General features: G+C 38.1%; 1 protein-coding gene and 1 pseudogene across 7 annotated transcripts in view; both read left to right on the forward strand.

The window, feature by feature from the left end:
- The first annotated feature begins 3,765 nt into the window (after nucleotides 1-3,765).
- PDSS2 (decaprenyl diphosphate synthase subunit 2) overlaps nucleotides 3,766-27,808 on the forward strand; it is a 281,533-nt gene continuing 257,490 nt past the window's right edge. For 3 of the 7 annotated variants that reach the window (XM_053222409.1, XM_053222410.1, XM_053222412.1), the window contains exon 1: nucleotides 3,766-4,371. In XM_053222409.1, the coding sequence (XP_053078384.1) occupies nucleotides 4,076-4,371 (296 nt within the window). In that variant the 5' untranslated portion in view covers nucleotides 3,766-4,075. The remainder of the gene's footprint in view (nucleotides 4,372-27,808) is intronic. The other 4 variants (XM_053222411.1, XM_053222413.1, XR_003419445.2 and 1 more) reach the window with 2 other exon arrangements.
- On the forward strand, nucleotides 6,092-26,506 carry LOC128315559 (60S ribosomal protein L38-like; annotated as a pseudogene).

Here is a 27,808-nt window from a genome sequence, read left to right on the forward strand (position 1 = left end):
AAACTGTGAGATCACTACCTGAGCCGAAGTCAGAAGCTTAACCAACTGAGCCACCCAGGCACCCCTATACATGATTTTAAATTCAAAACTATACAGTCAAGGTATGTAAAGAGTAGTCTGTTTCATGCCTGTCCCTTCTGTTTCTTCCCAGCCCAAATACATATGCAAGTGTATATTCATCTCATGCACCTATCTTACAGAAAAAAGAACACTATGTTGTTCTGCATCTTGGTCTGTTTTTTGTTGCTATTGTTGTTTTAAAGCTAACCCATATTCTGGAGCTCATGTTACATCAGTGTAGAGATGGCCTTCGTTCTTTTTCAGAGTTACACAGTGTATTTCATTACATGGATTTATTCCAGTTTATTCAACCACTCCCCTACTTGTGGTTGTTTGGTTTGTTTCCAATCTTGCTATTGCAAATAATACTGCAATAAAATTGTGCATGTTATTTTGTATTTTGGAAAGGGTTCCTAGAACTGGGATTTCTGGGTCAAAGGATAAATGCATATGTAATTTTTCTAGGGATTATCAAATTCCCTTCCATAGATGCTGTGAAACTATTTTATAATCTCACTGGCGATATGTGCTGTCTCTACAGCCTGCAGCCCACTAGATAGTCAAATTTTTGGGTTGCTGCTAGTCTGGTTACTCGCCTCCTTTTATCATCCTGCCCCATAATATACCACAATGCTTTTCAACTGCTTTGGAAAGCACTCTCTTGGCATAAACAATAAGTGACTGTGTTGAGGGTGGTAGAAGAAGGGTGACTGCAGTGTCCCTATCTATTCCCACTCACCTAATCATAGAAATGGCCAAAGCCCAAAGCATACACCATCCTTGCTAAGACCTTGTACTTTCAAAGGCTGGTTTAGGTTTCCAGCCAAAGAAAAGGACATCAAATATAATTTCACTTGTTTCTAAGGTCAGCAGAAGGCAGAGAGGACTGGTACTTTACCAATTTCAGGATTCTGAGAAAGGTGTAGGAGGAACCATGACCATCTTTTGCCACCTTGCTAAACAACCCCCAAGTTCCAAGGAGTTGGAGAAGTCCCTGTGTATGGCAGGAAGTTTCCACAGATTGTGGAGTGACCACTTTAACTTGCAGGACTACTCATACCTGGGACTTCTTTTTTGCTGCTTTGTAGGAGTAAATGTCATCAATGGCCCTTGTTTGTTTTGGTTTGGTTTTTTGTTTTTTTCCAGCATCTCCCATTTTCCTATATTCTCATGGCTGATTCTGCCCCCGAGGGACAATGTCCAGAGACACATCGGGTTGTCACAACTTCGAGAGGGGTACTGCGGGCTTATAGTGAGTAGAGACCAGGGATGATGCTAAACATCCTACCATGCACAGAAGAGCCTTCCTCCCCATAACAGAGAATCCCATGCCCCCAAATGTCAATAGTACCAAAGTTGAGAAATCTGCAAAATGAGTATTACCAGTGGCAGAGGAAGGTCAGAATCACAGATATTTCTTCCCCTGCTCCTCCAAAAGCCAGTAGCAATTCAGAAATCTCTTTAGTCAGAAAGACTCAAAGGAGTTATATATTTATCTGGAAGATTAAAGAATAAATACCATTTTAACCTTCTAAAAACTGATTATCATTAGGTATAGTGCAACCTTTTAACTATAAGTATAAAGGAAAGTGCTGATTATTTAAACTAAATGGGACCAAGAGTCCCATGAATAATCAAAAACTTGGTTAATAGAGTATGACCAGAGAATAATGCATTTGGCTTCTGTGGAAAAATTAAAGTACATGCTGTGAATTGGTATTAAGGAAATTGCATGAAAAGTTAGTCTTAAGGTTCTATGATTCGGAAGAAGCAGCCTCAGGTGCACAATCTATTGCATTCAGTCTTTATCTCTCTTCATTTTTTCGTGACTTCTTTCACCTTGGATAACCCAGAAGCTCAGGCCTTGGAACTTTTTGAAACGGTAAGGTATCTCACTCTCCACATTTATTTTCATCTAGAACAGAGCTGAATTTTATTGCCAGGAGTTTGTTATCTCTTCCACAGGAATTATTTTGAACTTCAGCTTGCCTTACTTATTTTGCGGGTGTAGACTGTGTTTAACACTTACAAGCACAATTCACTTGATCTAAAATGTATCCCTGAAAAGTTATGCCTAAATTGAATTTTTGGAAATAAAATCAGATTTTTAAATCACAAAGAATAATTGCTATTTAAAGGGAGTCTGAAGCTAATTTGTAGAGAAACGCATCTTTTTGCAAAGTGAATAATTACTTTAGTTTGCCTTTTTTAAAATCTGAATTTTTACATGTAGCCAGAATCTAGTCCAGTACTGTGCAAGATACTAATTTTTAAAATATCGATCATGAATTTGAAAGGATTTTGAAAGTTGGAGGTTTTACAAGTTTTTTTAAAGATTTATTTAGTTTGAGAGAGAGAGCAAGAGGGGGAAGGGTAGAGAGAGAGAGGGAGAGAGAGAATCCCAAGCAGGCTTTGTGCCGTTAGCACAGGGCCGGATGTGGGGCTCTAACCCGTGGATGGTGAGATCATGACCTGAGCCAAAACCCAAGTCGTATGCTTAACCAGCTGAGCCACACAGGCATCCCTAACAGCGTTTTTTAAGAGAGTAAAACTGGGTAATATATTCTTCATTATTAACAGGAGTTTTGTAACACTTATTTTGGGTGATGTGACAAGGGGCAGGATGCTAAACATACCTGAACAAAGAAAGGTAGCATTACCTAAATAGGATAACCACATCGACTGCTTTCCCTCAGCAATGAAGAGAGAAGCATGGTTGGTAGTTTGTTACTTTGTGTAATGCTGTGGTTAAGAGCATGGATTCAGAAACCTGACTGGCTGAGATAACATCCCTGTCTAGTGTGGCCTTAGACAATTCACAGTCTGGATGTGCCTGTTTTCTCACCGAAACATGGAGAATACTAACACTACTTAATAGAGTTGTTTTGAGCATTCAATGAGCGAATACGTGAGCTGTAAGAGAAAAGCACTAGGGCCAGTAATAGTTTTGAATCCTGGATGGTGAACGTTGCTTCCTTCCGGTGAGAAAGGCGAGAGGCTGGGCGTGGGCCTCTGCACCCTTGTGGAGGCATGGCTGCTTCTGCCTGGGTCATACACAGGGGGAAACCGAGGCTCAGCGAGGAGGCCGGTGATTAGGCAAGGATCGAGGACATTCCTTGGGAAAAAGAACCCTTTCTGCCAGGCCACGCCACCTTCTGTCTGGTTGGGAACTGAGGGCAAAAAGGGCTCAGCCGCGCGCCTTCACTTTGCGTCTCAATGCTGAGTAGCGGCGGGTAGCTCCAAAAGCCCCGCCGGCCTAGGGGCCCTCCCTCCTGCCCTTCCACTACCACTGCCAGGGGCTGGGGGCGGACAGCTGCGAGAGGCTTCCGAGAGAGGCCGGCACCCCCGCCCGAGGCCCCTCCTTCCGGGAGGGCTGGGAGCCGCGAAAAGAGACTCTGTAGACACCGACCCTCGCTCATAACACAAATATTCACGTGTGCCCTCTCTGTGCTGGGAATTGGGCACGCCCTGGTGAATCAGACTCCGCCCCCGCTCCGGGCGTTAGAGCACCACACAGCAGCCCCCCACGCCCCACCCCAATCCAGGACAACCTAAATCCTTCAACCTTGGGTGAGGAAGGGTGTGGGAGGAGCCTAAACTTTCGCCCTACCCCTCGTCTTCAGCGTTTCACTACCAAGGCCCCCTCCCTTCTGGGGGCGTTCACGACTGTGTCGTAAAGTAGGGAACATTCTTTGCTCCCGAACAGCCCGCTGTCTTTACGACAGGCCGTATTCCACGCCTCCAACATGGCGTCCCCCATTTAAGAAGCGGCAGTAGTTTCTACTCAGGTGGCCAGGGGCAGTGCTGAGCTTGGGCTGTTGTGTGTGTAGCCTGAAGTGCTGAAAGCTGTAGTTAAAGTTCGTTTCTAGTCACGGTTCCAGGAACTCTCCCTTCTTTCAGGGTCAGGAGTTGCCGGTTCCTTCTAGTTCCTGCAAGTTCTTCCTCTGCCCCTGGTTTGTTCCCTGCGCCACCTCCGGACACCCCCCCAAATCCCTGACACTCCCAGACTCAAACTATGAGCCTTCGGCGGCTGCTGTTGCGCTTACCCCGTTATCTCGGGGTCTCGGGTTCCCCGCGACGCTTGTGGTGGTCCCCGTTCCTCGATACCATCTCTTCGGTGGGCTCCTGGCGTGGTCAGTCCTCCAGGTCCCCGGCCCACTGGAACCAAGTAGTGTCAGAGGCGGAGAAGATCGTGGGCTATCCCGCGTCCTTCATGAGCCTCCGCTGCCTGCTCAGCGACGAACTCAGCAACATCGCTATGCAGGTGCGGAAGTTGGTGGGGACTCAACACCCTCTGCTTACCACGGCCAGGTGAGCTACTCCCTCTCCTCCTGACGCACTCCCACCCACTGGAGTTCTTTTTCCTGGCCGATGCACCCTTCCTGCCTCGCTCAGCCTGGCTCTCTGCTCATTTCTTTTTACCCCTTCCTTTCCTCAGACCTGTTAAGACATTTGGTGTTTTATCTCCTCTAGTCCACTCATCGTAACTTTCTTCCTCCTTTTGCTCATATGAGCGGATAAGTGGTTTTCTTACTTTTTTAGTGTTTTTGCTTCTTAATTATTCAGGGTAAAGATGCCTCAGTGAATTATGGAGAAATCGAGTAAGGATGTGGGTTTGAGTCACCTTTCTAGGAATGGTCTTTTAAAAGCGGGATAGGTTGATTCTCGGTTCCGCGCTGTTCAAGAGGTCGCCTCAAGAAAGAATGGGGAGGAGGAGATATGCTGAAGGTAGAGAGTTCTTTCTAGGGAATGTCCCAGGCTTAAAGTAGGAATTTATTCACTCAGGAGTCACGATCCTCTTGGGATTTTTATCAGTTATGCTGGACTACTACTGTGAAACTTGCTATTAGGATGTTAAGACCACAACTTTTGCCTCCAGTAAAAACAAACAAAAACCTTTTTTATTTGTAAATAATTTCAAACATACTGAAAAGTTGCAAGAATAAAAATAGTACGAAGAACACATCTGTATACCTTTTAATCAAATTCATCTATACATATATACACAATATTTACATGTATATGTAAAACACACATATATATCTAGTGAATCATTTGAGAGTAGATTGCATTCATCATGATCCTTTACACCTAAATACTTAACCGTGTATTTCCTAAGCATTGGAATATTCTTTACATTATTTAAACACATTTCATATTGATACAATACTTTTATTTAATCTACCATTGATATTCCAGTTTTGCTAATTGACCCAGTAATGTCCTTTATAGCTTTTTTCTCTAGTACAGGAACTAGCCTAGCCTCACATATTACAGTTAGTTGTCATGTCTCTTGAGACTCCTTCTGTTGAGAACATTTCCACAGTTCTTTGCTTTTGTGAGTAAAGCAGTTCTTAAATGGGGCAGTTTTGCCTGCTAGAGAACATTTGGCAATATATGGAGGTGTCATAACTGGGGCATGCTACTGACATTTAGTGGGTAGAAGTCAGAGATGCTGTTGAACACCCTGCAATTCCCAGAACAGTCCCCACCATGAAGAATTATGTGTCCCCCAGTGTCAATAGTACCAAAGTGGAGAAGCCTTAGACAAAAATATCTTTTCCTATTTTCTTTTATTAAATTAAAATTTTATTTTGAGGTAATTATAGATTCACCTGCTGTTGGGAGAAATAATACAGAGAGATCCAATGTATGTTTTACCCAGTTTTCCCAATAGTAACATCTTGTACAACTGTAGTACAATATCAGAAGTAGATTAATGGCATTGATATAGTCAAGATGGAGAACATTTCTGTCACTAGAAGGATCCCTTACGTTGCCCTTTTATAACTACTCCCACTTCCCTTGCCTTCCCCCTTGCTATAATTTTTTATGAGACACCTGTCATTTCTTTGTCACTACAAAAGTTACTGAATAGCTGTAATAAAGTGATTTTATTTGTTGGCATTATCTCCAGTGATCAGGAATGTCATTTTATGACTGCGCTAAACTTGTCCTATAGATGGAATATTAATTTTGCAGAGATTTTAGATGCTATACACTCAAAACACACACACACACACACACACACACACACACACACTTACATGTTTTACAGCTTAATAATTAAAGTATTGAGCTTTCCATCCAGTTTTAAAACTGTACTTATGAATCCTTTTGAAACTGTCTGTACTTCCCAGTCCATGCCCCTGAGCCCCAGGGTACTGGATTTTGTGTTTATTTTTCCTTGTTAAAAATTGTATCAGTGCTCCTCTAAATAATACCATGTTAAATTTTGCTCACTTTTGAAATTTATAAATATGATAGTTTGTTGCATTGAGTCTGCTATGTGTAGTTTTTTATTCATAATTGTTCCTAAGATTCATCCATTTCATGTTTAATTGTACTTCATTAGTTTTTCACTGGTGTATGAAATCCTATCGTGTGAATATGCCACAGTCTTCTTTCAATCAGCATTTGGGTGGTTTGCATTTTTGTTATGAAAAATGCTGCTGTGAATGTATTTGTACATGTCTCCTGGTGTACTTGTCTTGAAAGAATAGATGCAGGAATGTATGCACGTGTTCAGCTTTAGTAAATAATACCAAATTGTTTTCCAAAGTGATTGTGCTAGCTGACACTCTTATGAGCAATGCCTGAGTTCAGATTATTCCATGTTCTTGCAGTACTACAACTATGAAATTTCTTATTTTGGTCATCAAATAGTGGGTTTCACTGTGGTGGGGGTTGGAGTAGTATATTGCATTGTGCATATTATAGTCGTTGTAATAAAACATTGAAGTGAAGAGGGCAGAGCTAGAAAAAGTGTAATTAATGTGTATATTCTGAGAATTATAATTCATATACTTAGTTGCTAGAGCATCACATGGGGTGTTGGAGAAGATCCCTCCTGAAGCCACCAGAGACACATTAGATGAAAGCTTGTAAGACTAGTGGCTCTAAAAATTTCCTGGTTACAGCTTGCCCTGCCTGCCCCGTACCATACTACCGCAAAAAAAAAATGGGGAGGAACAAAATAATTAAGTTTTGGCAAAGGTGTTGTGGTGACATATGGATTGCTTTATTTTGTAAGAAAAGAGCTAATGTGTGTGTAGTTTTATTATATTTACTTTGATAGTGTATTGTAAATTATTTATTTAAACAGTCTGAACTCACAGGCAGTCAGTGAACAAACAACTTTTAGGGAGGGAGTCCTGTATTTGTTTTAGCTGTGGAGCAGGCATTTGATCATAGAGTAGGCAGACTGTGATTTTTTTTTGTTTGTTTTTTTTAGTTTATTCATTTATTTTGAGAGAGAGAACATGAGCAGGGGAGGGGAAGAAAGAGAGGGAGAGAGAGGATGCTAAGTGAACTCCATGCCATCAGTGCAGAGCTGGTTGTGGGGCTTGAACTCATGAACTGTGAGATCATGACCTGAGCCAGAATCAAGAGTCGGACGCTTAACCAACTGAGCCACCCAGGCACCTCCAGACTGTATGATTATTGTTGAAAACATGGATTAAGCAACTATATTTTTTTCAATTGATGTACACCTTACTTTGTTGAAATCTTATCAGCAAAGTATTGATAATTAGGAGGAGAATGCTCTCAGTATGTTAGCCAAGAACACAAAGACCCCTTGTAGTTGATTTAGGTAGGACTATAGGAAACTGGACTTGGTAAATTCTTTTACAGTTTCATTTTAAATTTTGAGTTTCTGTGATTTACTTAAATCAATATTCCAGCCCCTTGGACCATTTTCCTTTTTGTTTAAATCCTCATGGAATGTTAGAGATGAATCATGTCTAATAACCTTAAAATTTGGGTGAAGGGTGGCATTTTGGGCAAACAGCAGGAGAAAAAAAGCAAATCACCATAATTTATTATTGACTGCCTTCTCTTTCTTTACCTTAGCCATCTCATCAAGAAAATGAAAAAGAGCCTAGAGGTATACTCTAACAGATTCAGAAGTGAGATTGAATTTAAAATCTTGAGACTTGGTGAAATAATGACTTTATTACTAGGAACAGTGTAGCAATTAGCTAATTTTTACCCTTGTTCTTCTAGATATCCTAGGGTCTTTATATTGTAAGTTCCAGTTAGATAAAAGAAATCCTCAGTTAATTAGCTCAATGTTTACTGAAGCTTATGGAGGAAAATAAAGAAGTCTAAAACATGGACCGTGTTCCCTGATGAACAGGCATTGTGTTGGACACAGTATATTTACAACTATCTATGAGAAGGAAGTAAATGACTTGTGGCTAATGAGTAGTGGGGATATATTAGCTATTTCATTTAGAGATACTGAAGTGTCCTGGAATGGTAGAGAACCTCTCATGAAGAAATTGGGATGTCATTAGGATCGGTGGACAGAAATTACATAGGTAATATTTTAGGGTGGTGGTAGTATATTACATATTGTTTCCTTTGTGATTCTTTTTTCTCCTTTCTTCCCCAAGCTTTCATACCCATAGTAGGTATAGGGGAGACCTTAAAAGCAAGAATAAGCAGTGTAGTAAAGTAAAATCAGCAGCAAGAAAGGAATTAGAATAGCTAAAACAATGTTAGGGAAGAAAAAGTGGGAGGAATCATTCTACATAATGTTAAGTCTTAGATATAATTTTATTGATCAAGACAGTGTGGCATTGGTAGAGTAGTAGACAGATCAATGGAACAGAATAGAGAACCCAGAAATAGATCAACACAAATATGCCCAATTGATTTTTGACAAAGGTACAAAACAATTCAGTAGGAGAATAGTCTTTTCAACAAATGGTGCTGGAATGATTGGACATCATTGACAAAACAATGAACCCTGACCTAAACCTCACACCTTAAAAAAAAAAAAAAAAAAAAAAGTAAAATGGATACCTGTGAGATCAATGTAAAATGAATTTAAATGTGAAATGTAAAACTATATAACTTTTATAAAAAAACACGAGAACATCTCCAGGATCTAGGGCTAGGGAAACAGTTACTAGACATAACACCAAAACCCCATTTCATAAGAGAAAAAAATCTTCATTTAATGGACTTCATTAAAATTAAAGTCTGTGCTCTGTAAAAGACCTGGTTAATAAGATGAAAAGATTAGCCACAGATTAGGAGAAAATATTTGCAAATCAAATATCTGAAGGACTTGTGTCCAGAATATGTAAAGAACTCTCCAAACTCAGTGGTGAGAAAGTAAACAGTACAATTAGAAAATGAACAAAAAGAGCCTGTAAAGATAAGTAAGCTTGTATAACATTAGCCATTAGAAAAATGTAAAACCATGATGAGATAACTACTACATACCAAATAGACTGGCTAAAATTTAAAATACAATATGAAAGACTAGTGAAGATGCAGAGAAACTGGGTTTCTTTTATATTGCTGATGGGAATGTAAAAATAGTACAGCCACACTGAAAAACAGCTTGGCAGTTTCTTATAAAATTAAACATACATTTACCATATAACCCAACAATCACACTCCAGAGAATTTATTCCAGAGAAGTAAAAACTTATGTCAAAATCTATACACAAATGTTTATAGCAACTTTATATGTAATAGCTAACAACTGGAAATAACCCAAATGTCATTCACTGGTGACTTGTTGAACAAATGGTGATACATCCATGCAATGAAATGCTGCTCAACAATGAAAAGAACTGAACTATTTATTCATACAACAATTTGAATGAATCTGGAAAGAGTTATGCTGAATGAAATAAGTCATTCCACACTACTGGTAGGAATGTAAAAAGCCACTACAGAATACAATATGGTGGTTCCTCAGAAAATTAAAAATAGAGTTACCATATGATCCAGTAATTCCACTTCTGGGTATATATCCCAAAGAATTTAAAGCAGAGTCTCAAAGAGATACTTGTTCACTCATGTTCAAAGCATCATTATTTGCAATAGCCTAGAGGTGGAAGCTACCCAGATGTCCATCAATAAGTGAATGGATAAACAAAATGCCATATACATTTAATGGAATATTATTCAGCCTTAAAAAGGAAATTCTGGTACATATTACAACATGATGAACCTTGAGGACATTATGCTAAGTGAAATAAGCCAGTCACCAAAAGACAAATACTGTATTATTCCATTGATATGAGGTATCTAGAGTAGTCTCATGAAGAGAAACAAAGTAATATGGTGGTTACCAGGGGCTGCAAGGAGGGAGTAATGGGAAGTTGTCATTTAATGGGTGTAGAGTTTCAGTTTTGCAAGATGAAAACGTTCTGGAGATTGGTCACATGATAATGTGAATATACTGAACTGTACACTTAAAAATGGTTAAGATGGGGGGGTGTGCCTGGGTGGCTTAGTTGATTGAGCATCCAACTCTTGATTTGGTTCAGATCCTGATCTCATGGTTGTGAGATTGAGCCCATGTCAGGCTCTGCGCTAAGCATGGACCCTGCTTAAGATTCTCTCTCTCTGTCTCTCCCTCTGCCCCTTTCCCCCAGTTGTGCTCCCTCTCTCTTTCCCTCAAAAAAAAAAAAAAAAAAAGGTTAAGATGGTAAATTTTACCACAATTAAAGAAAACATCAATCTCAGAAGTTTATATGCTGTTGGAAAGGAAGAATTTGCTCTGCCCTACAAGATCCTTCTAGCTGGACTAAGAATCAAAAGGACATGAGGCAGATTAATGGGAGAAAATAAAACTTAATAGCATATGTATGGGGAATCCACATAGACATGAAAGTCCAAAGACAATGAGGCAAGGAGATGGTTATATGAGCTGAGAGGGGTTGGGGTCTAGAGATTACAAAGTGGAGAAAGACCATTAGCAGGAAGGTTAAAGGAGATGTTTGGAAAACAAATCTTGCCCTGTTATGCAGGTAAGTTTCTTAGGTAAAGAGGAATCTCTGTTAATAGCTTTCTTTCTGGTTTGAGCGTGCAGTTGAGGTCAAGGTGAAGAGCTTTTCCTTGATCTGCTGGGTTTCTTTTCCTTTTAACTTTTAAAGCTCATGCCAAAGTAGCCCATTTTGGGATAGGCTGGCCTTGGTCCCTACAGTACTGTATGATTTATTTATTTATTTGTTTGTTTGTTTTTGAGAGAGAGAGAGAGAGACAGAGCGTGAGCCGGGGAGGGTTATAGAGAGGGAGACACAGAATCTGAAGCAGGCTCCAGGTTCTGAGCTGTCAGCACAGAGCCTGACGCGGGGCTCGAACTCACGGACGACTGTGAGATCTTGACCTGAGCGGAAGTCAGATGCTAAACCTACTGAGCCACCCAGGCGCCCTTGTATGATTCCTTTTATACGACATTCTCAAAATGACAAAACTATGGAGATGGAGAACAGATTAGTGCTTGCTAGAGTCAGCACTTATGTTGACAGTGTGGGAAGCAGGGAGGGTGTAAATACAAAGAGGTATTTTGTGGTGATGGAACATTTCAGTATCTTGATTCTGATAGTGGTTACGTGAATCTGTACATGGGATAAAGGTGCTTAGAACTATACACACCTATACACACAAATGAATACAGGTTAAGAAAAGTGCTGAGAATAGAATAAGATCTGTAGTTTTGATAACACTAATGTACCAATGTTCATTTTTAGTTTTCATATTGTACCACAGCTATGTACTGAAGGAAGCCAGTTGAAGGGTACATAGGACACTATACTATTTTTGCAAGTCTCTGCGAGCCTATAATTATTTGAAAAAACTGAAAAGAATCACTTTGAACTGAGAGAGAGAATGAATGATTGAATGAACGAACGAACAAATGAACCAACAAACAAGCAGTCGGCCTGGGAGATAGGAGACCTGCATGTTCTAGTTTCAGCTCTGTCAGTAGGTATGACCCTACACAAGTTATTTCATCTTTTCTGGGCTTTAGTTTCCTAAGCAATGAAATAAGGAGTTTGAATAAATGATCTCCAAAGATGCTGCCATTTCTAGACTAGTATAGAAATTAGTGTTGTAATTGAATATGGCAGATAAGGGAGCAATTGTCATTTCTCAGGCGGGAGTGAGCAGATTGGATGCAATGTGGTAACACAAATCTATAGTCCTTTTCCTACTATTTAAAAATCCTAAAAGCTCAGAAAAGAGGATGTTTTTTCAGGCCTATAAATCTGACCTGAACTGATGTGAGATTATTTATAGTCTTTCTTTATTCCACTTAATGTGAATATTCATGCATTTTGCTGCAGAAATATTCATGTGTTTGATTACAGGGTGCAGCCCCAGATCCTGCTGGAGGGCTGGGTAAAATGCACCTTCCTAAAATCAGAAAAATTTTGAATTGGTTTCAGGGACTTTGGATGAGGGACTGTGGACCTGTCCAACCAAGCTGGACGGTGCGATGTAGGCTGGAGTAGAAGCCCAGATACACGGTGTAGATTGGTAATGTGTAGAGGCTGAAAGTAGCAACGGTGCATCAACCCCCACTTCCCCTCAGTACATCTCGCCCCCTGTGGTTCATTACTATCTTGCTGATGAAATGTAATTATCCACTTGTGCACAATATATATATTTTTGTTTTTAATCATTTAAATTTGTGTGTAAATTTTTACAGCTCTCCCCTGCTATCTGAAAGAAGAGCGTCTGCTATGAAACCTTCCATAAGCCAAAATGGCGTAAAGCAAAGCAGCAGTTACCATTAATTTACATGGGAAAATTTTTAAGCATTCTCAGACCCAAAGAATAATCTCCCTCAGGCTTTTTTGACACTTTAGGACACATCTTGCTAACGAATGCACAAAATAAGTGAAGATAAAGCACAGATGCTCACAGACACGCTTCAAAGCTGCGGCAGCTTGATGTTGAGTGTGGCTCCTAGGGAAGGAGCTCAGCCATAGCCCCAGTGCACACTGCCTCTGTAAGGGCTCACTGCAGAACAAACACTGGATGCTAAGTTTGCTTTTCGCTTTTTTTCATAGAAGAGAAAATCCTCTTTGTATTTCTTTTGCTTGGTGAAAAAATGTGTGAATGCATGTCTTTTGTAAAGCAAAGTGGCTTAACTTGAACTTTTGAAAGGCAGGGGATGCCTGTATTACTTTTTTTAAAGTACTTTTAGTTTTATATACTACTTATTCCCAAGAACGTAAATGCTTTTAATAATCATATGATGGACACTTAATTGTTTCCAAGGTAATGACTCATACTCTTTTCATACAGAATTAAATTTTTGTTGTTTATACATAGTTAACTTCATTGAGCAGTGTGGCTTTGTTTGTTTTCATTGATTACTGTTGACACATTTGGCTTTTAGGATTAAATTTTTGTTTAAATACCCTGTCTTTTTACTTTTGCCTCCATCTCTATTGCACATTTAGATAGATGGGATTAATTTAGTATGCATTTAGTGGAGACAAATTATGGCACTTCATCTCTCTCTTAGGGGGTGTTGATTCCTTAGCAGAGACTTTTTGTTTCTGAGTTCACTACAGTTAACTTGGCTACCTAAAAAACCTTCTTAGTCTTTTCTGCATGTTAAAATTCTTCAGAGATCTTTAAACATATTATTAGAAAATGAATTTTAGTCTCCTTCATGTTTATAAAAGACCCTTTCTAGATTCAGTTCTGTAATTACTGACTGCAAACCTGCATTACTTATGAAGGACTTTTTTTTTTGTATGACTAGAAGAAAATTAAAATTTTTAATTCATTCCACAAATGTTTGAGGTGCTCTTGGCATGGGATGTACAAACAAGAATAAGACACAGTTGCTGCCCTTCAGGAATTCATCAGAAACAGTATAATGAGCATGAGCTCTAGAATCAGACTCTTTAGATTTATATTCTGGCTCTACCACTGCCAAGCTATGTGATCTCAGGCGATTTCCTTAACCTCTTTGTGCTTTAGTTTCATTTGTAAAATGAGGATGATAACAGTACCTATATGTTAGGGTTTTATGGAGATTAAATGGGTAAATATAGGTAAAGTGCTTAGAACAGTATCTGGCACATAGAAAATATCCAAATGTTAGCAATTTCCATTATTATTAGAAAGTTCATTTTAGTGGGGGAGATGTGCAAATAGTGAGAGTACCTTGGGATAAATGCTATAGTATGTGTGACCAATATGCTGTGGAGACAGGGAGAAAAAAATCTCTGTAGAAAATTGAAGATTTTCAAAGACGAGGTGACCTAAGTGTTGGGTCATGGTGGATGAGAAGGAAATGACCAAGGCAGGAAGCTAAATTAAAACACAAGAAACTGCTTAGCGAGGTGTAGGGAAGTAGTCGTTTGGTGTGGGCTGAACGTGGGGGATGGGATGAGACAAAAAGGATAGGTTGAACATGTATGTCTGCTTCTGCCAAGATAGAGTAACCTGTGCTGGACTTTACCTTCCACTGTAAACAAGTAGAAAACTGGATAAAAAAAAAAATGAAACAATTGTATTCTTGGAGTACAAGGCAGTACAGGATTGTGATTCCTGTGAGAGGTAAACAGATGAGGTGAGAACTATCACTCTGGCTTCCTGCTGGGAGGTATTTTCCAAATAGCAACACAGAAAGGGTGAACTCCAGTGGAGGATGGTGGCATTGCTGAGTTTGAGGAGACAGATTAGATTTTGGGGAAGTGGAGGCAGCTGGAAATTGCAGAGCAGAATCTGGAAGAGGAGGGAGTACACAGAGAAAGGCTCCAGAAATCTAAGGTGCACACTTGAGTGTATTGTTGAAATATAGGCAACACATGACTAGGATGAAACTCCATGAGGCTGGGGAGCTATAAGCTGTACAATTCTCAGAGTTCTCACAAAACTGGCAGACATTTGATTTCTAACTGGACAGTATTGAAAGACTTTGTTGAACAGCAAGTCTCAAAAGGATCGTGCTGATCTAAAAGTAATAGAAGTGCCAGCGAAAGCATATCAAATCTCTTAAAAGGAAGACTATAAAATCCAGACACTCAACAACACAATATCACAATAGCCAACATTCAGTTACAAATTATAGTACATTTCAAGAAGCAGGAAAATATAATCTGTACCCAGGAGAAAAACCAGTCAGTAGAAACAGATCCATAAGACACAGAGATAATGGAATCAGCAAAGACTTATTATAAATATGTTCAAGTGTTTAAAAGAAAACATGACTAATGATAAAAATGAAGGAAAAAATACATGTCAAATGTAACAACTGTAACTGAAAGTTTAATGTGTAAAAGGAAAACTTACTCTGAATTGACTCAATAGCAGAGTTGATGCTAAAGAAGAAAAGATAAGTGAATTAAAGACATAGCAATAGGTGCCCTTTTCATCCTAATATAAAAGGATCCATGAAAAATTATAGCTAATATTCTTAATAGTGAAAGACTGAATGCTTTCTCCCTAGGATAGGATGTTCTTCCTCACCCTTCTGTTCAAAATTTTGCCAGAAGTTCTAGCCAGTCAAGAAAAAGAAATTAAAGGCATATTGGATTAGAAAATAAAAGCTAGTCTTTATATCTATCTAAATAACGTCCCATGCTAAGAAATCCCTAAGAATTTACAGAAAAGCTGCTAGAACTGATAAGCGATTTTGGCAAGTATAAGGCATATGTCAAAATATATAAATCAATTGTACTTCCTTACGTTAGCAATGAACAGTTGGAAAATGGATTTGCAAAATGTTTACAATATTAGCAAAAACATGAAGTGAGAAGGGATAAATTTAACAAAATATATACAAAGTCTGTACATTGAGAACTATAAAACATAAATGAGGAAATCAAAGATGACCTAAACATACCATGTTCATGGATTGGAAGGGTTAATATTGTTAAAATGTCAGTTCTTCCCAAATTCATCTGTAGATTTAGCATAATCTCAGTCACAATTTCTTCAGGTAATTTTTTTGGTCAAAATTGATAAGTTGATCCTAAAATTAATCAGTGATTGCAAAGATCCAGAATAACCAAAACAATTTTGAAAACTAACCCTGTAATGCTAACATCACATGATTTCAGAACTTCCTAGAAAGCTACAATAAGCAAGACTATGAGGGATTGGTATACAGGTAGGCATATACATCACTATGATGAAATACAGTTCAGAAATGGACTCACATGTATATGGTAATCAATTTTTGACAGAGGTTGCAAGGCAGGTCAATGGGAAAAATACAGTATTTTCAACAAATGGTACTGGGGGAGAAAAGGAACTTTAATCCTTACCTCATACCGTAAAGGACAATAACCTTGAAATGGATCTCACACTTAAACATGAAAACTAAACTGAAAATTCTAAAAGAAAACATAGGAAAAAATTTTGTGACTTTGAAGTAAGCAAAGATTTCTTAGAAAGCATGAAGTGTAGAAGAAAAAAGAAAAACTAGAGTTCATCAAAATTTAAAACTGCTCTTTTGAAAATGTTAAAACAAAATGGCAAGCCACAGACTGGAAGAAAATATACACATGTCTGACAAATGACTAGAGCATATAAAGAAGTCTTACCTCTCAGTAAGAAGACAACCAGTTCAAAACCTGGAAAAGATTTGGATGTTTTATAGAAGAAGTTATCTAGCCAGTAAGTACGTGAAACATGCTCAACGTCATTAGTTGTCTGGAAATGCAAAGTCAAACCAGAAAGAGAAATCCCTATATAGAAATGAGAATGGGTAACTTTAGGAAGTCTGACCATAGTAAATGTTGGCGAGGGCGTGTAGCAGCTGGAGCTGTCCTACATTGCTAGTGGGAATGTAAAATGGTACAACCACTTCAAAGAACTATTTGGTCATTTTTTAAAAAGTTAAGCATATCCTTGTATCTTAAAACACGGCAATCCCACTCCTGGGTATTGAAATGATAGAGAATGCAAACAAATGTGCACTCAGAGATTTTAACACAGTTATTCAGAGCATATTTACTGTAGCCATAAACTAGAAACTATCCAAATGTCTAAGGTGAATGGAATATTTTTCAGAAAGAAAAATGAGTTGATCAATGATTCAGTCAAACATGGATGGATCTCAAGAACATTATGCTGAGTGAAGTCAGATACAAAGTATGATTTCATTTACATGAAAAATCTAAAATAGGTAAAATGGTAGTAAAACATCCACTTCGGTTGTTTGCTTGGGGCCGTAAAGGGGAACAAGGGAAATGTTAGGGTACTAGAAATGTATTATATCTTTATTATGGCGGTGGTTACAGAGATATATACATTTGACAAAACATTATACTGTATACTTAAGATGGGTACATTTTATTGTTAGTAAATGTTACTGAGTTTGTCATTTTATTGCTCAAGAGTGTTCCTTTGCATGGTTATAAAGCAATTTGTTCACCTTAAATGAACATTTTGACTGTTTCTAGCTTTTGGCTACTGTGAGTAAAGCTGCTACAAAATAAATAAAGCTGATTTAAAAAATAAAGGAAAAGTTGTAGCTACATTTTGAGGAGCTTTGTATATAGTATTAAGATCTAATTTTATTTTGGGGTCAGTGGAGACTACAAAGGTTAAGTAGTAGAGAAACTTGAATAGATATGTCTTTTGAAAGCTGACTTTTGGCAGCTGTGAAGGTTGAGGGTTGCAGAAAAGAAAAACTGGAGGCAGGAAGGCCTGGCAGGAGATTGCTATAATCTATTCATTTCTCCCCCTGCCCAGCTTTATTGAGGTGAATTGTCAAGTAAAATTATATATATTGAAAGTGTACAACATGATTGTTTGATATAACATAGCTTACCTTTGTGTGCATATGTGTTGTGTGCACGCGTGTGTGGTGAGAATGCTTAAGATCTACTCTCTTAGTAAATTTCAAGTGTAAAATAAAGTGTTATTAAGTATAGTCACCATACTGTACATTAAATCCTCAGTAGTTATTCTCTTGTGACTAAAAGCTTTTACCCTTTGTCAAGCATCTCCCCATTTTTCCTACCCCCTGGTACCTGGTAACCATCATTCTGCTGTCTCTTTGTATGGGTTGAGTTTGACCCCCTTATTCCCTTTTTTTTTTTTCCAGATTCCATATATAAGTGAGATCATATGGTATTTGTCTTTCTCTTTCTGGCTTATTTTACTTAGCATAATGTCCTGTGGGTTCATCCATGTTTTTCCAAATGGCAGGATTTCCTTCTTTCTCTTGGCTGAATAATATTCCTCTGTGTGTGTGTGTGTGTGTGTGTGTGTGTGTGTGTGTGTGTGTGTATGTATCAGATATTCTTCATCATTTATCACTCAGTGAACACTTAAATTGTTTCCATATCTTGGCTATTGTGAATAATGCTGAACATGGGAGTGCAGACATCACTTTAAGATAGTTTTGATTTCCTTCAGATAGATACCTAGAAGTGGGATTTCTGGATCATGTGATAGTTCCATTTTTAATTTTTTGAGGACCCTCCATACTGTTTTCCATAATGGCTGTACCAATTTATAGTCCTACCAGCAGTGCACAAGAGTTCCCTTTTCTCCATATCCCCACCAACACTTATCTCTTGTCTTTCGATAAAAGTCATCCTTAGCCCTAGCAAGAGCCATTCAAGTGGTTAGTAATGATTGTGGTGTGCCCTTTACCACTCCTACTCATGTGTCAAGAGTGAAGGGAGAATCTTCTGGGCCCAATTCAGAGACACAATAAGAGCAGTATCTTACATGAATAGAAGTTTATAGTTTGAATAGAGAAAAGTGAGAGAATAACATCTTTACCTTAGGCTTCCTTTTTTCCAAAGAACCTACTAGGACAGTTAAAACCATTTTCATATTGGGAATTGCAACTTAGTTCTGGTCAAGTACCATCATCTATCATAGTAAATTAATGACAACTTGAATAATTTTTGTATTCAATTTGTAATTCTTATTTATTTATTAAAAAAATTTTTTTGACGTTTATTTTGACAGACAGAGACCATGAGCATGGGAGGGGCAAAGAGAGGGGGAGGCACAGAATCTGAAGCAGACTCCAGGCTCTGTCTGATCTGAGCTGTCAGCACAGAGCCTGATGTGGGGCCCAAACCCACAAACCGTGAGATCATGACCCGAGCTGAAGTCGGACGCTTTACCCACTGAGCCACCCAGGTGCCCCAATTTTATTTATTTTAGTTGTATAAGAACTGTAACAATACAGTGTTTATAATTTTTATATTCATACATATTTAAATAATATTTTAACAATCATTTAAGGCAATAATGGATGACTGATGGGGCACCTGGGTGGTTCAGTCGGTTAAGTGTCTGACTCTTGATTTTGGCTCAGGTCATGATCTCACAGTCCTGAGATCAAGCCCCGCATTGGGCTCCGTGCTGGATGTAGAGCCTGTCTGATTCTCTCTCTCCCTCTGCCCCTCCTCTGTGCATTCTCTTTCTCTCTCTCTCTCTCTCTCAAAAAAAGGGGGGGGGGATGACTGAGTTTTTACCCTTAAAAATGTTCCCTCAAGGATGAGGGATACTCACAATTCTGTGTTCTTATTTCTGGGCCCAGTTAGTAAGGATAAGTTGATCATAGGTTTTGAAGTGCTATAATATTTAATTATTGGTGCTTAGATTCTAATGAGTTAGGATTCAGATGCCCACATCTCTCCCTTGTGTTGCTCATTACTACTGTATGGCCAACTGCTTTTCATTAATACTATTGTATTCTATAATTGTCCCTTCTTTATTCTTTTACAGGAGTCAGAATTTTCATGTGTTACGTGTGTGTGTTTAACACCATAGAGGCCCTTTAGTTACCAAAACATATTCATCTGTGCTTGTGGTTTGAAGACTATAATGACTGTTTTTCTAAAAATAGATACCTTGGAGTAAATTTTTTAAATGGGCGCTAGATGTTAACCATTCAGATAGTCGTTTCTGATTTAATACTTATTTCTGATTTAATACTTATTTGAAGTTCTAGATACAAATTTTTAGTTTATGGAGTGCAGCTGCATTTCTTTTCTTCCTATGACTCACCAAAGCCTACTCAAAGCCTTTCATTTTTTTCTATTTTTGTATACTGAAGCTTCATTTTAACAAATATTTAAAAATAGCTTCAAAAATTACCATTCTTTTGGAGTCTCCTTGGAAGTTTATTTCATTTGCTCCAAAGTTTTTTTTTTTTTTTAAGCAAGCTGAATTGGTTTTATATCCAGAGTTGTGAGGTTAGTGCTAGGTCTAGTAAATACTATACTGTAGTCTAAAAACTTAACAGTAGTGTTTGGAATTTTTCAAACATTGATAATTTGCATGAATGTATTCTTTATAGCATTTAATAATTACAAGGGGCTTTCTATATATCTTAGTGTTCAGTATCAACAAGTAAGTGAAATTTATTTTATCCTCAAAATAGAAATAGCTTCATAAAGCTACTTCCTCACCATTTCTCTCTAACTGTAGGTTATTTCTTCTATGTTGCTGTATATTTAAAAGGGATGTCATTTAGTTTCACAGGACTAATAGTATATACAAAGCTTTTATTAAAAAATTTTTATGGAGTACTATTATTTTTAAATATTATGTATTGTCTCACGTACTTTTTATTCTGTAGTTCCCTTGATCAAAAACAAGAGTGACAGGGCGCTGGGTGGTTTAGTCAGTTAAGCATCCAGCTCTTGATTTCAGCTCAGATCATGATTTCACCATTCAAGAGATTGAGCCCCATGTTGGGCTTTGCTCTGAGAGCACAGAGCCTGCTTTGAATTCTCTCTCTGTCTCTCTCTCTCTCTCTCTCCCTCTCCCTCTCTGCTCCCCTCCTGCTCACACTTTCACTCTCTCCAAATAAATAAGTAAACTTAAAAAATAAATAAAAACAGTAGTGACAATAGAGTGTGCATGATATAATTTTGTGAGTACATAGAAAGGATCTCCAGAAATGAACATCTGGAAGTTGGAAGTCCTGGCCTTAGAATTTTTTTTTAAAGTTTATTTATTTTGAGAGAGAAAGCATGAGTGAAGAGGGGCAGAGAGAGGAAAAGAGAGAAAATCCCAAACAGCCTCCACACTGTCAGTACAGCGCTTGATGCAGGGCTCAAACTCACAAAGCATGAGATCATGACCTACGCCAAAGTCAGGAAGTCAGACGCTTACCAACTGAGCCACCCAGGCGCCTCTTAGAATTTTAATCTAAGTTTAAAAGTACTCCAGATTCTTGATTTCCAGCATAGGTCATGTTCCCAGGGTCATGGGATGAAGCCCTGCGTATGGCTCTGTGCTGGGCGTGGAGCCTGCTTAAGATTCTCTGTCTCCCTCTACCCAGCTCATGCTCTCTGTTTCTCTTAAAAAGAAAAGGAAAAGAAAAGGAAAAAAAAAGTACTCCTGCGTTTACCTGGCCAACTGAAGACAAAACTGGAGTGGAGTTTGAAGGATACGCTGCACTGTACAAATATAAGGTGGAAGTGGAGTATTATGACTGTTATCATGAGAAATATTAGCAGTTGAAGCTGTGTGGTATAGTGGAAAGAACAGAGTTTTGCAAGATGACTGACCTGGGTTCAGTCCTGGCTTATGTCATTTACTAGCTGCTGTTTGGGCAAGTTAACTACTCAGACCTGTTTTCTCATCAGCGAAAATGGGAATAATAATACCTATCTTGTGAATCGTGAATGAAAGGTCTAGGTGACAACATAGTTTTATTTCTCCTTCCCTAACTAGAGAATAGGAAATGTCCTTGGCAAAAGTAAACACCTTTCTGAAGCAAAGTAAAAAATTATATTTTCATTAATGAATTGCAAGTAAAATAGGATTGACTAATGGTTTAGGAGGATGAAGAAAGTAGTGGTTGCTGGTTAACATGTGGTCCTGAATTAGATTTTAGAACTCTTGAAGTTGGTTTAGTATAAAGGAGTTCAAAATATGAATACAGTTGGCTGCTACCGATGTGTTACAAACCCAGACAGAGTTGAAAGTAGGGAGCCCAGGGTCTCTTAAATGGGTGAGAATAATATATGTCAAGAGGCTTTGTAATCTTTAAGTTATTTTAGCAATGAATAAGGTACTGTCACTTTTTACCCTTGGCAGAAGTAAAGGGAAAACATCTGGGGGTGGTAGATCTCCCCAAATTCTCTGGTATACTCTTCTCCGTGGGTAAACTGCTACTGCATCGCTGCCACTGGAACCATGTGGGCTCTTAGATGTCCCTGTAGTTAGGAGCCTAAGACACATGTTTAGATATGGTGATGCCCGGTCTAGTTTTATGGATTGTAAGCAAGGTGCATGGCTCTTTGTATGCCTAGCAAGTCTTGAAATCTCACTGAATGGCAGTTTAGTAAGTTTCCTGCAGATAGATAAGTTCTATCCTTCTGTGATGTGGAGTCACAGACTCTTGATAAATATTCCTTGATTTCTCCAGTTTGAATTGCTCATTCTTCCAGCTGTCTGTCTCTTCAAAAAATCGGAAGATTGGGCATACCATTGAGCTTTCATTGTGCATCGTCTAGATCAGCTGGTGTCAAGTGGTGGCTGCTTCCTTTAGACTTGGGCATATGTTGACACTTTAAATATATACATTTATATTTGTCAATTATTCCTCAGTAAAGCTGGGAGAAAAAAGGATTGGGCGTATGTTCTTCAGTTTACCTTTTGAGATGCATCAGTTATAGCTAACCACTTCATGAATCAATTGGCCTATCTGTGTCCTTTATTTTGGACCTCTGATTTCAGTAGAAGTGTATCTAACACTGTGATCTTTTTGAAAGAAATGATTTTGTCTTTCTATTCCTATTGCCCAGCATATACTTGACACATAGAAAACCTTCAGTAAGTACTCATAGAATTTAATTGAATGGAGTAAAACCTTTCCTAACCTGAGGACTTTGCCTTTCTCCTGACCTTTGCTTTAGTCATTACTTTAATTAGATCATGGTATTTATCTTACATATTATTCTTCATAGTATAGGGCATCATGGCTGGAGATAGTGATCAACTCTTCCCAAAGACTGAGAAAGAAAAAAATGCACTTAAATTGTAGCAGGATTGATTAAAATTAGGGGGGGGGGGGGGATTTTTCCTAGCTGTAACATTTATTAGGGATGGATTGCAGAGACACTTTTGCATTCTTTTACTTTGAAATCTTCCATGGGCTTGGCATACACCTTCTTAAAAACACCGAGAAGAGTAACATAACATTCTTTCTTCCTTCACTGAGAAGAGTAACATAACATCCTTGCTTCTTGCCACTTGCTGTGCCAGCCACAAGCTCCCCTGTGCCCCTCGTAGCCATGCCTCACAAAGTTGAAGAAATCAAGGGCTTTCCGCTCATAGCCAGGTGAAAGGATGCCAGATCTGTCAAGATCAAGAGAAATAAGTATAACGTGAAGTTTAAAGTTCGATGCAGCAGATACCCTTTGACCTTGGTCATCACAGGCAAAGAGAAGGCAGAGAAACTGAAGTAGCCCCTGCCCCCAGGTCTGGCAGTCAAGAGGCTGAAATGAACCTGGCACACTGATTTGAACTATATAAAAATTTAAAAAATTAAGTGTGTATATGTATATATGTGTGTGTATATATATATATATTTCATTTTTATTAGCTTCCAGATATTGCAGATTAAGAATTTGAGAACAAATTGTGATCAACAGGTGTACAACTTCTGCAAAAAATGTAGAATTTGTTATTCCATAATATGTTCCTCTATCAAAAACAGCTGTCTCCAAGTAGTGCTTTGTACTGTTGGCAAATTCATTACAAATGCAGGAAGCAATTCCTGTTTCATATGATTGTGATTTGTAAAAATAATTTAGGTGTAAGCTATCCACAAATCTTTTTTTTTTTTTTTTTTTTTTTTGTAGCAGTCCTATCTTAAATCCTCATATTTTGGCATTACACATGAGTGTCATGAGTTTAAATTCTGGAACATCCAAGCAGAAATATAAGAAAGGGCTCATTTAGGCTGGAATGGCAAACATTCTAATTGGGAGGGTCCTCATTTTGATTTCTGCTCTCCTGCCCACCCCCTTAACCAAAAACCAAAGGAAAACATCTGGAGTCATTTAGGCAGTATAAATATTCTTAAAAGAATGGACCCCTAATCATAAAGCCTTTCTGGCACTGAAAGATTTGTTTGGATAGATAGAGTTCACATGATGGGTAAAAATATTTTTAAATTCATAAAGACTCCCACAAGTCGTGAGTGGAGAGTTTGGGAGTATGGCAGACTGAGACTGATGGAGTTCATAATAGGTTTTAAGAGGAAAATAATCCATTAGTGCACAGGGGATACTCTCTCATGTTTTCCCTTAGAAAGGTAGCTGATTTCCTGTTAAATGATGGTTGTTTCACTTAGAAGGCAATGTGCTGAAGGTATAAATTTAGTTTTATTCTCTTTTCACAGTTTAAACAAGTTTTCTTACAGGGAAACAAAGAGAAAACAATGCCCTTCAAAGCCTATGTCTTCACCCTCTGCTTTGTAGTTCTCTCCCTGTAAGACATAAAGTAGGGAGGAGGAATAATAGCAAAGCCTTGAAAACACACACACACACATACACACACACACACACACACACACACGTATCAATTAAGGAAGGGAATTGAAAGGTATAGCTGTGTTGCAATTAGTCAACCAATATTTATTGACCGTCAACTGTGTATTAAAACACAGTGACAGATAATTGAGGTAAAAAGGGTTTCTATACTCCAAGGACATAGAGTATTCTTGAGGAAACTAGATGTAAACATACGAAGTTACAGTGGTAATGTAAGATAAAAATAATTTAATCGTATTTGTCAGTAACTGCCAAATGGGAGATTTAGTTAAGTGTTCCAGGAGTTCAGGTCAGAGATAGACTACTCTGAGTGAAGGGCTTTGTGGAAGAATTTTGAGCAGCTGCTTGAAGAATCGGTAGAATTTTGGATTGATGGAAAATAGGAAGAAGATATTTCTGCCCTTCCTTTTCACTGGAATACCATATGGGGAATTCAGGAAGAGCAGAGTTAGGATCATGTTAATTTTGGGACAAAATTAGCAGTTAACCATGTTGGAGAACTTTAACTTAATGAACCTGAAAAAAACCTCTTGACGATTTCACCATCTTTGTAAGTTCCCTTAATTCAGGCCTATAAAACAGAAACAAAACGTTTTTAAAGCTCTGGAAGGCATAGAGAAAGTGATGCCATCCAGGATATTCACTGTGAAAGAAGCAGTGTTGTATTATTAAATTTGGACATTTTAAGCAGTTTGAGGAAAAGAACACACACAAAGGAGTCATGTGTCTCTACTTCAGAAACCTTGACTTCCAACTGCTCAGAAAGCTCTGGTAACTACAGAGCATCAAATAAGCTTTCAGAGATTCTGATCTTCATACAAATTACCAATATAAAGAGGAAGAGATTTTTTATATGCCTTCTTTCTCTCTTATCCTCAAAACTAAAGTGATTGTATTTTTCTCAAGACCAAGTTAAGGAAGATGATATTATCATTCTTGTCATTGTATTGTCTTTTCTCTTTTTCCTGTCCCTCTTTCCTTTATTGTAGAGTACACTTGTTGAGTACATTTTAATAAATTATCTATTTAAAAATATCTAAATCCGTACTCATGGCTATTTATAGGTAGATATGATAGAAATGTAGAGATTATCAAATTTATGGTGAATGGGCATACACAGTCCTTGGGTTGCATGGATTGTTTTTTCAAGCAAATCTGGTCAAGTTTTGTTTTCAGACTAGAAATGAACAATATCTTTTCAGGAACCTGGAGGAATCAGAGAGAAAAAGCAAATGTTGCTATATCAGAGAGAGTAGTTTTATTTTTTCCTGGGAGACTAAATCATCAAGTAGGTTTTATTGTATATAAAAATCTCTAGTTGAAAAGAGCCTTCTTTGGTGTATGTTACTTGATTTTAAAAATTTAATCTCGTTCTTACATAAAACATGTCCCTGTTAGATAGCACAGAAATTCATTTAAATTTTTTTTTTAACGTTTATTTTTTTTTTTGAGACAGAGAGAGACAGAGCATGAACGGGGGAGGGTCAGAGAGAGGGAGACACAGAATCTGAAACAGGCTCTAGGCTCTGAGCTGTCAGCACAGAGCCCGACACGGGGCTTGAACTCATGGACCACGAGATCATGACCTGAGCCGAAGTCGGCCGCTTAACCGACTGAGCCACCCACGCACCCCAGAAATTCATTTTAAAAGTACCCATAATCTTACCACTCAGAGATAGCTAGTATTACTATTTTGGTGTACAGCCTTCAAGACTATAAAAGTGAAGGGGCACCTGGGTGGCTCAGTCAGTTAAGCGTCTGACTCTTGATTTCGGCTCTCACGGTTCTTTAGTTCAAGCCTCACATCGGGTTCTGCGCTGACAGTGTGGACCCTGTTTAGGATTCTCTCTCTTCCCTCTTTCTCTGCCCCCTCCCCTGCTCTCTCTCTCTCTCAAAAAAAAATAAACTAATAAATTTTTTTTTAAAGACTATAAAAGTGAGTTTGCCCATGTGTGTATTTTTGTTTATATAGCAGTATATAGAGAATTGCTTTTAAATTTTTAACAACTACATGGTATTCCATTGTGTGGATATACCATAATATGATTCATTATTCTGTTTGGTTGGATGTTTGTCCTCCTAAATTTGATGTGATGTCTTTCCCTAGCCCTAGGTCCCACAGATGTTCTCCTATATTTTCTTCTAAAAGTTTTATAGTTTCATGTTATTTATTTATTTATTTAATTTTAAAACTAGAATTGTTTATTTTTTTTTGTACTCAGTACTTTATTTTTTTTATTTTTTGTATTTTTTTTTCAATATATGAAATTTATTGTCAAATTGGTTTCCATACAACACCCAGTGCTCAACCCAAAAGGTGTCATGGTTTTTATTTAAATCCATGATCGATTTTGCATCGATTTTGTGCGTATAGCATATTTTAAGTCAAGGTTCTTATTTTCTTTTTCCTGTCTGTGAATGTCTAGTTATTCCAGCACAATTTGTTGAAAAGACTACCCTTCCTCCATTGAACTGCTGTTGCACCTCTGTCAAAGTTCACTTGGTGTATTTGTATTGATCCATTTCTGGATTCTCTGTTTCACTGATCTATACCTTTCTCTTCTGCCAATACCGCACTGTCTTGATTTCAATGGCTATGTAGTAGGACTTAACATCAGATAAAGTGGCTCCTCCTACTTTATTCTTCTTTTTCATGATTATTTTAGAATAAATTGGTTTGTATCTGTCATAGTTTTTGTGGTGGTGGCAGCAGAACCTTGCACCTCTTCTGCACCCCAACTGAGCACAGGGTGGGAGAAAGGATTTTTTTTAGCGAATAGGAAATAGTTCCTAATGTTAAACACCATTTCTGCACCCCAGCTGAGCACAGGGTGGGAGAAAGGATTTTTTAGGGAATAGGAAATAGTTTCTAATGTTAAGCAGAAACATGACATCATTAAACATTATTTTTGTAGAAAATATTCCTTTCATGATATCAGTAAGACTATTGTACAGTGTTTAAAGTGGCACTATCCTGTTTGAAAGCAAAGGAGTAGATGGCTAAGTACTCAAGGACCCTTCTGTTGTTGTTTTCATTTTATCCACTGTTGTCAGGGACTTGGGTTTAGGTTTCTACAGCAACCACAGTCTGGACTACATAATTCCAACACATAGTGTGCATGTGATGTTAACTCTGATGCCTTATACACTACATGTGGCAGAGTTGCAGTTGCTATGGAGATCAATCTTTGGACACACTTGGTTGATAACGATGTCTCTCATATGTGGATTTTGCTGCTAAAAGAATATGAAATGGTGCTATTAGTTGACCGAGAGACGTAGAAGCCTTTATCAATAATTTCTCTATAGCTGAGAACCTCACATTTGAAAACTTTAAGTTAGATATTTGCTCACAAACATACTAAAGTGTCTGTGTGTGTGTGTGTGTTTGTGTTTAATAACATATGGCTTGCTTGATACCTGGAAGTGGAGGGAAAATATGACATCAGAGAACACATTGTCAGAGGAATTTGACAGACTCC

Source organism: Acinonyx jubatus, chromosome B2 (genome assembly GCF_027475565.1).
Source record: "Acinonyx jubatus isolate Ajub_Pintada_27869175 chromosome B2, VMU_Ajub_asm_v1.0, whole genome shotgun sequence".
Taxonomy (NCBI): domain Eukaryota; kingdom Metazoa; phylum Chordata; class Mammalia; order Carnivora; family Felidae; genus Acinonyx; species Acinonyx jubatus.